General features: G+C 41.5%; 1 protein-coding gene across 3 annotated transcripts in view; it reads left to right on the plus strand.

Moving 5' to 3' along the window:
• Positions 1–11,217, plus strand: part of pde4a (phosphodiesterase 4A, cAMP-specific) — a 77,319-nt gene that overhangs the window by 61,944 nt on the left and 4,158 nt on the right. For all 3 annotated transcript variants that reach the window (XM_064988196.1, XM_064988193.1, XM_064988195.1), the window contains 8 exons: positions 6,183–6,276; positions 7,574–7,746; positions 9,467–9,565; positions 9,702–9,866; positions 10,025–10,124; positions 10,383–10,537; positions 10,683–10,805; positions 10,912–11,094. In XM_064988196.1, coding sequence (XP_064844268.1) covers positions 6,183–6,276; positions 7,574–7,746; positions 9,467–9,565; positions 9,702–9,866; positions 10,025–10,124; positions 10,383–10,537; positions 10,683–10,805; positions 10,912–11,094 — 1,092 coding nt within the window. The remainder of the gene's footprint in view (positions 1–6,182; positions 6,277–7,573; positions 7,747–9,466; positions 9,566–9,701; positions 9,867–10,024; positions 10,125–10,382; positions 10,538–10,682; positions 10,806–10,911; positions 11,095–11,217) is intronic.

The following is an 11,217-nucleotide window of genomic DNA, read 5'->3' on the forward strand; positions in this document are numbered from 1 at the left end:
TTGTATAGTAAACCCAGGTGTTCTTTAGGAATTCTATTTCACTATTTTACAGTAGATGTGTGATACGTCAGTATCAAACACAATTCATATTTTGCTACATTGTTGACATTTTTGATTGATGTTTGAGCCGATGTAAAGTATTAGTCTTTGTTTAGAGGTATGACCTGTATCCTGAATGAGGTATAGTGGTTCATATATATAATGATCATTTGTTCTGTTTCACACATACTCAAGTGCGTATTACAGTTTTTGTCAGTCACGTTGGTGCAATTTTCACAAGTATGTGGTACATTTTCAACAGTCTAAGCACAAAAATCTAAACTCTAAGTACATTTTCAATTGACTGAGTAGTACAACAAACAAATTCACAATCACTTGTTCACTGCACCAAATCACTCCTTCAATTTGGAAGCGTATTCAATCTGAGTATCTGCTTTTCAAAATGCAATATTCACTGTACTTTTGATATGATTTGTTAACAATACAATTACTATTATTTTTATTCAGCACTTCAAAAAGAAAGTATCTTAGTTAGTTAAAAATTGTAGTTAAAATGACTTAATGTTGAGCCTGATGTATTGATGACTAAACTAAATGTTCTCATGGTATTTCACAGAAAACAGATTTTGCATGAGTGACTCGAGGGTGAAAGATGTGTTCAACTCCAATGAATGCACAATGAAAGGTTCTGAACATAAGATAGGGGGCATTACAAGTGTTATCAGGTTAGAGGTTTGTACTTAGAGTTTTGAAAATAAACGACTTATACCTGAAACAATGTGCCACAGTGATTGAAAGAAAAACTTGAGTGCGTATTTGTGAATTGGAAATGTGTGTTTTGTATATCCCAACTCCCCCTGAGACACCCAGGGAGCAATTAGGGTTAAGTGCCTTGCTCAAGGCTACAACGATCAATTTTTTTCATCTTGTCGGCTCGGGATACGAACTAGATACTTTCCGGTTACTGTCCCAATGCTCTAACCACGGATAGAGCCAGATGTTTCACCAGATGTATAAATCTGAAGCCTCTGGTTGGAATTTCCACTCCCCACCAATAAGTTTTGTAGCCCAAACAGAGTGCACTAAGTTTTGTAGACCGAACAGAGTGCACTAAGTTTTGTAGACCGAACAGAGTGCACTAAGTTTTGTAGACCGAACAGAGTGCACTAAGTTTTGTAGACCAAACAGAGTGCACAAAATTTTGTAGACCGAACAGAGTGCACTAAGTTTTGTAGCCCGAACAGAGTGCACTACGTTTTGTAGACCGAACAGAGTGCACTAAGTTTTGTAGACCGAACAGAGTGCACTACGTTTTGTAGACCGAACAGAGTGCACTAAGTTTTGTAGACCGAACAGAGTGCACTAAGTTTTGTAGACCGAACAGAGTGCACTAAGTTTTGTAGACCGAACAGAGTGCACTAAGTTTTGTAGACCGAACAGAGTGCACTACGTTTTGTAGACCGAACAGAGTGCACTAAGTTTTGTAGACCGAACAGAGTGCACTACGTTTTGTAGACCGAACAGAGTACACTAAGTTTTGTAGACCGAACAGAGTGCACTACGTTTTGTAGACCGAACAGAGTGCACTAAGTTTTGTAGACCGAACAGAGTGCACTAAGTTTTGTAGACCGAACTTAGTGTACTCTACTGAACAGAGTGCACTAAGTTTTGTAGACCAAACAGAGTGCACTAAGTTTTGTAGACCGAACAGAGTGCACAAAATTTTGTAGACCGAACAGAGTGCACTAAGTTTTGTAGCCCGAACAGAGTGCACTAAGTTTTGTAGCCCGAACAGAGTGCACTAAGTTTTGTAGACCGAACAGAGTGTACTCTACTGAACAGAGTGCACTAATATTTGTAGACCAAACAGAGTACACTAAGTTTTGTAGACCGAACAGAGTGCACTACGTTTTGTAGACCGAACAGAGTGCACTAAGTTTTGTAGACCTACGAACAGAGTGCACTAAGTTTTGTAGACCGAACAGAGTGCACTAAGTTTTGTAGACCAAACAGAGTGCACTAAGTTTTGTAGACCGAACTTAGTACTACAGAGTGCACTAAGTTTTGTAGACCAAACAGAGTGCACTAAGTTTTGTAGACCGAACAGAGTGCACTAAGTTTTGTAGACCGAACAGAGTGCACTAAGTTTTGTAGACCGAACAGAGTGCACTAAGTTTTGTAGACCGAACAGAGTGCACTAAGTTTTGTAGACCGAACAGAGTGCACTAAGTTTTGTAGACCGAACAGAGTGCACTGCAGACCGAACAGAGTGCACTAAGTTTTGTAGACCGAACAGAGTGCACTAAGTTTTGTAGACCGAACTTAGTGTACTCTACTGAACAGAGTGCACTAATTTTTGTAGACCAAACAGAGTGCACTAAGTTTTGTAGACCGAAGAGTTTTAGTGTACTCTACTGAACAGAGTGCACTAAGTTTTGTAGACCGAACAGAGTGCACTAAGTTTTGTAGACCGAACAGAGTGCACTAAGTTTTGTAGACCGAACTTAGTGTACTCTACTGAACAGAGTGCACTAATTTTTGTAGACCAAACAGAGTGCACTAAGTTTTGTAGACCGAACAGAGTGCACTAAGTTTTGTAGACCGAACAGAGTGCACTAAGTTTTGTAGACTGAACAGAGTGCACTAAGTTTTGTAGACCGAACAGAGTGCACTAAGTTTTGTAACCAAACTAAGTTAAGTAGTGTGTACTCTACTGAACAGAGTGCACTAATTTTTGTAGACCAAACAGAGTGCACTAAGTTTTGTAGACCGAACTTAGTGTACTCTACTGAACAGAGTTAAGTTTTGTAGACCAAACAGAGTGCACTAAGTTTTGTAGACCAAACAGAGTGCACTAAGTTTTGTAGACCGAACAGTGTACTACTGAACAGAGTGCACTAATTTTGTAGACCAAACAGAGTGCACTAGACCAAACAGAGTTTTTTGTAGACCAAACAGAGTGCACTAAGTTTTGTAGACCGAACTTAGTGTACAGAGTGCACTAAGTTTTGTAGACCAAACAGAGTGCACTAAGTTTTGTAGACCAAACAGAGTGCACTAAGTTTTGTAGACCGAACAGAGTGCACTACGTTTTGTAGACCGAACAGAGTGCACTAAGTTTTGTAGACCGAACAGAGTGCACTACGTTTTGTAGACCAAACAGAGCTAAGTTTTGTAGACCAAACAGAGTGCACTAAGTTTTGTAGACCGAACAGAGTGCACTAAGTTTTGTAGACCGAACAGAGTGCACTAAGTTTTGTAGACCGAACAGAGTGCACTGCAAAGTTTTGTAGACCAAACAGAGTGCACTACGTTTTGTAGACCAACAGAGTGCACTAAGTTTTGTAGACCAACAGAGTGCACTAAGTTTTGTAGACCGAACAGAGTGCACTAAGTTTTGTAGACCAACAGAGTGCACTAAGTTTTGTAGACCGAACAGAGTGCACTAAGTTTTGTAGACCAGAGTGCACTAAGTTTTGTAGACTGAACAGAGTGCACTAAGTTTTGTAGACCAAACAGAGTGCACTAAGTTTTGTAGACCGAACAGAGTGCACTAAGTTTTGTAGACCGAACAGAGTGCACTAAGTTTTGTAGACCGAACAGAGTGCACTAAGTTTTGTAGACCGAACAGAGTGCACTAAGTTTTGTAGACCGTGTAACAACAGAGTGCACTAAGTTTTGTAGACCGAACAGAGTGCACTAAGTTTTGTAGACCGAACAGAGTGCACTAAGTTTTGTAACCGAACTTTGTGTACTCTACTGAACAGAGTGCACTAATTTTTGTAGACCAAACAGAGTACACTAAGTTTTGTAGACCGAACAGAGTGCACTACGTTTTGTAGACCGAACAGAGTGCACTAAGTTTTGTAGACCGAACAGAGTGCACTAAGTTTTGTAGACTGAACAGAGTGCACTAAGTTTTGTAGACCAAACAGAGTGCACTAAGTTTTGTAGACCGAACAGAGTGCACAAAATTTTGTAGCCCGAACAGAGTGCACTAAGTTTTGTAGCCCGAACAGAGTGCACTAAGTTTTGTAGCCCGAACAGAGTGCACTAAGTTTTGTAGACCGAACAGAGTGCACTAAGTTTTGTAGACCGAACAGAGTGCACTAAGTTTTGTAGACCGAACAGAGTGCACTAAGTTTTGTAGACCGAACTTAGTGTACTCTACTGAACAGAGTGCACTAATTTTTGTAGACCAAACAGAGTACACTAAGTTTTGTAGACCGAACAGAGTGCACTACGTTTTGTAGACCGAACAGAGTGCACTAAGTTTTGTAGACCGAACAGAGTGCACTAAGTTTTGTAGACTGAACAGAGTGCACTAAGTTTTGTAGACCAAACAGAGTGCACTAAGTTTTGTAGACCGAACTTAGTGTACTCTACTGAACAGAGTGCACTAATTTTTGTAGACCGAACAGAGTGCACTACGTTTTGTAGACCGAACAGAGTGCACTAAGTTTTGTAGACCGAACAGAGTGCACTAAGTTTTGTAGACTGAACAGAGTGCACTAAGTTTTGTAGACCAAACAGAGTGCACTAAGTTTTGTAGACCGAACTTAGTGCACTAAGTTAAGTAGACCGAACTTAGTGTACTCTACTGAACAGAGTGCACTAATTTTTGTAGACCGAACAGAGTGCACTAAGTTAAGTAGACCGAACTTAGTGTACTCTACTGAACAGAGTGCACTAATTTTTGTAGACCAAACAGAGTACACTAAGTTTTGTAGACCGAACAGAGTGCACTAAGTTTTGTAGACCGAACTTAGTGTACTCTACTGAACAGAGTGCACTACGTTTTGTAGACCGAACAGAGTGCACTAAGTTTTGTAGACCAAACAGAGTGCACTACGTTTTGTAGACCAAACAGAGTGCACTAAGTTTTGTAGACCAAACAGAGTGCACTACGTTTTGTAGACCAAACAGAGTGCACTAAGTTTTGTAGACCAAACTTAGTGCACTAAGTTTTGTAGACCGAACAGAGTGCACTAAGTTTTGTAGACCGAACAGAGTGCACTAAGTTTTGTAGACCGAACAGAGTGCACAAAGTTTTGTAGACCAAACAGAGTGCACTAAGTTTTGTAGACCAAACAGAGTGCACTACGTTTTGTAGACCAAACAGAGTGCACTAAGTTTTGTAGACCAAACAGAGTGCACTACGTTTTGTAGACCGAACAGAGTGCACTAAGTTTTGTAGACCGAACAGAGTGCACTACGTTTTGTAGACCAAACAGAGTGCACTAAGTTTTGTAGAACGAACTTAGTGCACTAAGTTTTGTAGACCGAACAGAGTGCACTAAGTTTTGTAGACCGAACAGAGTGCACTAAGTTTTGTAGACCGAACAGAGTGCACTAAGTTTTGTAGACCGAACAGAGTGCACAAAGTTTTGTAGACCAAACAGAGTGCACTAAGTTTTGTCGACCAAACAGAGTGCACTAAGTTTTGTAGACCCGAACAGAGTGCACTAAGTTTTGTAGATGTGATCCTTTGACAAAGTTTTTTTTTAAATTGCATTGTTTACAAGGAGTGCAAGGGTGAATTGAGTTGTTGCACAAGCACATGCTAGAACGCGCCAATGGGATGTTGTTAGCTTGTGCTTGGCTCTGCCAACCACCTTGCTTGTTCTGCCCCTCTATGCTTCATCTGCTCCCATTGAAAATGACACAGATGAACTATCTTGGGTTAGTTATAAATGTCTTTGCTCTAACCACCAGGCTACCTGCTGCCCATGGTTTTGTTTTTCAAAACAATGTATTAGATGTATTTAGCTAAAAAGGGATTTGTACAGATTTCCTTTGTTATGGACTATGATGTGCTATTTTTGTCATGGTATGACATCCAGTGTGAACATGGGCCTACTGTATACATATAAAAAGTGTGGGGTCTCATTTTGCCTCTTTATTGTGTAGAAGTTGCTTGTTTGTTATTTTTTTAATATATTTATTTAAAAATATGTTAAGTAGCAGCTTTCTCTCCATATTTGTGTTTTTTCAACAGTTCTACTCTGAGGCCAAGTGTAGCTTTGTGTCCAAGACTTTCTAGTTTGAACATTATTTCAGGGACACTATTCAAGTAATACCTCTAACTTCGGTCTTCTCCTGTTCTTGGTAATAATATCATGCTCTGCCTCTCTCCATCTCTTTCTTCCTCTCGCCATCCCTCTCTCTGTTTCCTCCCCCAGTTTAAGAGGATGTTGAACCGGGAGCTATCTCACCTGTCAGAGATGAGTCGTTCAGGGAACCAGGTGTCTGAATACATCTCCACTACCTTCCTGGGTGAGTCACACACCTCCCCTTTCACCTGCACTGGGTCTCTGTCTGTCTTCTATCCCTTATACACCTCAGTCCTCTAGCCTCTAGGAAACTGACCAGAGCCCTATGTATGTGGCTCTGGTCAAAAGTAGTGCACTATACGGCTGCTATTTAGAAAGAGGGTTATATTTGAGTTAATACTGACCAGTATAAGGCATTTGTTTAATATTTAACCTTTATCCACACTGTTAACCCCAATATGCTGTCATTACTCAAAAGTTTTGAGGAAACGTTTTTAACTTAATATATCTGAGTACAGTTACTTAAAGTGATTTTTGTAGTTATTAATCAAACTGATAGTGTTACTGTGAGCTTGTAGGGGGGTCCTGATTTGAGTTGTATCAGAGTAGCGCCCACTTTAAGCCACGCCCCCAATATAATTTCCCAGTGTACCTTGCCTTTTTGAGTGAATTGTGGAATCATCACCCATGACTGTATTTGTTAGTGACAGAAATATGGTTGTGGAATTCGTTCATTTTCAGTCCCATGGCCTTTCCCAAGTGAATTCCTAGGTGAATGTTATCATTAAACATTATATATCTCATAAGGCATTATTTTGTGGCCTAGATTTACTCTAATACAGTGGCCTGAAACTCATGGTTGACAGGCCACATCAGGCCTGCAAGTAAGGTTGCAAAATTCAGGGAAATATCCCAAAATTCCCATATTTTCAAAACAAAATCGAGGTTGAAGAATTTCCAGGTATCTTCTAACCCGGATTTCTGGAAAACATACCAGACGTTTGCAATCCTACCTGCAAGACACTTTATGCTGGCTTGCAAAGTGACATGTAATTCCTATTGGAATTCAGCCAGAGTTAGGCGATCCAACAATAGAACCTGCATTCATAATTACTGCCAGGGTTAAGAACAGTGTGAGGAGACTACCTTAGCCATTTCAATTGGAACAACATTACATTTCTGTAACGGGTGCAAAAAATCTAATTAAATGATTGGATTAGTTTAGAAAAATGTATGTTATTTAACAATCACTCAATGTTCATGCAAAAACACAGATATTAAAAACAATTCCCCAAAATCAACCTGCAGTAGAGCATGCTGGAAGAAAAGTTAATTTGTTTGTCATATCTTTATTAAATTGAGTTCATGTGATTTCGTAAGTTCAATAAGAAGTTATAAATGCATCAAATCAAATCAAATGTATTTATATAGCCCTTCGTACATCAGCTGATATCTCAAATTGCTTATAACAAGCATTCAAAAGTATTGTAATTAACCTCTGACCTCCATGTCTCCTCCAGATAAGCAGAATGAGGTAGAGATCCCGTCTCCGACCCTGCGGGAGCGGGACCGGGACAAGCCCATGTGTCATATCAGTGGAGTGAAGAAGCTGACACACAGCTCCAGCCTGTCCATCAACACCACCATGCCACGCTTCGGAGTCAAGACTGAACAGGAGGATGCACTGGCCAGGGTACGGTATACCTGTACTGGATCTGAGATCTGTGGACCCTTACACATACTCACACATGAACACTCAGTCACTTCGAAGATGATTTAAAATGACATGCTGAGACCCAGTGAAAAAAAGCTTTATGAATTATTACTTTTTTGTGAGTGAAATAAACATTTGACAACATTTATTTATTATTTTATTTTATTGTATGTCCACTGTAGTGGATATTATGATGCTGTGAATATTATATTTGTAAAATTTTACATTACAGTAAATATGTGTACAGTAGGTGAAAAATACAGGATATTTATACACAAGCTCTTATTTAGCTCTTATTTAATGTGAGAAAAAAATATATTACACTGCTCTGAAAACTCACCAAACTATTCCACAGATACTTTAATATATGTAGTGTATGTGGACACTCCTTCAAATTAGTGGATTTGGCTATTTCAGCCACACCCGTTGCTGACAGGTGTGTAAAATCGAGCACACAGCCATGTAATCTCCGTAGACAAACATTGGCAGTAGACTTGCCTTACTGAAGAGCTCAGTGACTTTCAACGTGGCACCGTCTTTGGATGCCTTTTCAACAATTTCTGCCCTGCTAGAGCTGCCCCGGTCAACTGAAAGTGCCAAGCGTCGGGTGGAATGGTGGGAATGGTGTAAAGCTCGCCACCATTGGCGAGCTTTACGCTTCACTATCTGGCAGTCCGACGGACTAATCTAGGTTTGACGGATGTCAGGAGAACGCTAACTGCCCCAATGCATAGTGCCAACTGTAAAGTTTGGTGGAGGAGGAATGATGGTCTGGAGCTGTTTTTCTTGGTTGGGGCTAGGCCCCTTAGTTCCAGTGAAAGGAAATCTTAACACTACAGCATACAATGACATTCAAGACGATTCTGTGCTTCCAACTTTGCGGCAACAGTTGGGGGAAGACCCTTTCCTGTTTCAGCATGACAATGCCTCCGTGCACAAAGCGAGGTCCATACTGAAATGGTTTGTTGAGATCGGTGTGGAAGAACTTGACTGGCCTGCACAGAGCCATGGCATCAACCCCAGTGAACACCTTTGGGATGAATTGGAACGCCGACTGGGAGCCAGGTCTAATCGCCCAACATCAGTGCCCGACCTCAATAATGCTCTTGTGGCTGAATGGAAGCAAGTCCCCACAGCAATGTTCCAACAGCTAGTGGAAAACCTTCCTAGAATAGTGGAGGCTGTTATAGCAGCAAAGGGGGGACCAACTCCATATCAATGCACATGATTTCGGAATGAGATGGTCGACAAGAGCAGGTATCCACATATTTTTGGTCATGTACTGTATTTACTTACTGGAAACAATTTGAATATCAAACTCACAAAAATGATGATTACACAAATAAATGCATGTACTTTCTTCTTTAAATAAAATGTGCTAAATTGAGATGGCAGCCATTAAAAAAAGAAAACAGGATAAGAAAGTACAAAGTCACACCCCCCACATGATATCATTGAATACCCCAGAATGTCCTCTCAAAGGTACAACAGGACTTAACACAGTGGCATGTATGGCCTCAGAGATACGGCCTAAAATATCTATATCCATTAGAGTGGACAAAAATGAATTGATTTCATTTATTGATGGGTCTCTGAAGGGATTAAATGGAGTCATATGTCAAGTCAAATTCTGGGTATGTGTACATTTACTTGGCAAAGAAAGGTGATTCTGTTTCTGATTCTGATGTCTGTTGACCAGGAGCTGGATGACTTGAATAAGTGGGGCCTTAATATCTTTCGTCTGGCTGAGTTCTCCAATAATAGGCCTCTCAGCTGCATCATGTTCGCCATCTTCCAGGTGGGTGAAAAGCAGTGGTTTTATCCATTAGATTTTCGGTAAGAGTGGTCATATAGACTTAATGTAGACTTTGCTGTTCATATACGTGTATAGGATCCTGAGTGTTTGCGTGACACTGTGTTTTCCTTCCCTGTAGGAGAGGGATCTGTTGAAGACGTTTCGAATCCCTGTCGACACCTTCGTGACCTACGTTATGACCCTGGAGGACCACTACCATGCCAACGTGGCCTACCACAACAGCCTCCACGCCGCTGACGTCACACAGTCCACCCACGTCCTGCTGTCCACACCGGCTCTGGACGTAAGAACCAAATATCACCACACACTGAGCCTATGTCTAACAACAGCTAACTTGAAGCACACAGCTGCACTCTAACTGCCATCGCACATTCATGTCCTGTAGGCTGTTCTAAAACGTGATTGGTTACACTGGGTTCTATCTCTCTCTCTCTCTGTCAGGCTGTGTTCACTGATCTGGAGATCCTGGCTGCGTTATTCGCTGCTGCCATCCATGATGTGGATCATCCTGGTGTATCCAACCAGTTCCTCATCAACACCAGTGAGTCCTTACAATGGAGAAAGGAGGAGATAGGACGCTGTACAGTACACTGCATTATAACTGAATAAAGCTCCCAGAACCACGTCTCAGTTGAGCTCAACTCACTAGTCAGTGTAGCACAGCTGATAACGTAAAAATATAATGTCAGAGTCAGCACTGTAATGTGAAAAGGTTACAAGTGGGGTGTGTCTACAGGTGCTCTGACCTAGTATGTGTTCTGTACTGACCCGGTGTGTACTGTCTGTCCTCTTCCCCCAGACTCGGAGCTGGCTCTGATGTACAATGATGAGTCAGTCCTGGAGAACCACCACCTGGCCGTGGGCTTCAAGCTGCTCCACGAGGACAACTGTGACATCTTCCAGAACCTCAGCAAGAGGCAGAGACAGAGCCTGCGCAAGCTCGTTATCGATATGGTGAGGCTCCTGCCACTCACACTCACCCACTGATGGGCTGCTCTGCTGGCTCAGTAAGGGGCGGGGCTTATAAGTTATTTAAATGTTATTTCCTGATATTGTTTAATGTTTTTGTTTGACCTCGTCCTTTGATTGACCTCTCAAGGTGTTGGCGACAGATATGTCCAAGCACATGAGTTTGCTGGCTGATCTGAAGACCATGGTGGAGACGAAGAAGGTGACCAGTTCAGGAGTGCTCCTGCTCGACCACTACACTGATCGCATCCAGGTGAGCTTTCCCTTCAGACCTCTAAACATATCCCCTGCAGAGAAAAATGGTACTCCAATGGCCTACCGTGCGCTGGTTCTACCTGACCTTATGTGTGTGTCTGCAGGTGCTGAGGAACATGGTGCACTGTGCGGACCTAAGTAACCCCACCAAGCCCCTGGTCGTGTACAGAGAGTGGACTGAGCGCATCATGGAGGAGTTCTTTAGACAGGGGGACAAGGAGAGGGAGAGAGGCATGGAGATCAGCCCTATGTGTGACAAACACACTGCTTCTGTGGAGAAGAGTCAGGTTAGGAATCATACACACAACACACATTTTGGGATCACTTTCAAAGTAATTATAAAAGCTTAATGCTTATATATGCTTTCTTAATAATTATTGATGTTTATAAATGTCATCTCATGTTGCTGA

Source organism: Oncorhynchus masou, chromosome 15 (genome assembly GCF_036934945.1).
Source record: "Oncorhynchus masou masou isolate Uvic2021 chromosome 15, UVic_Omas_1.1, whole genome shotgun sequence".
Taxonomy (NCBI): Eukaryota; Metazoa; Chordata; class Actinopteri; order Salmoniformes; family Salmonidae; genus Oncorhynchus; species Oncorhynchus masou.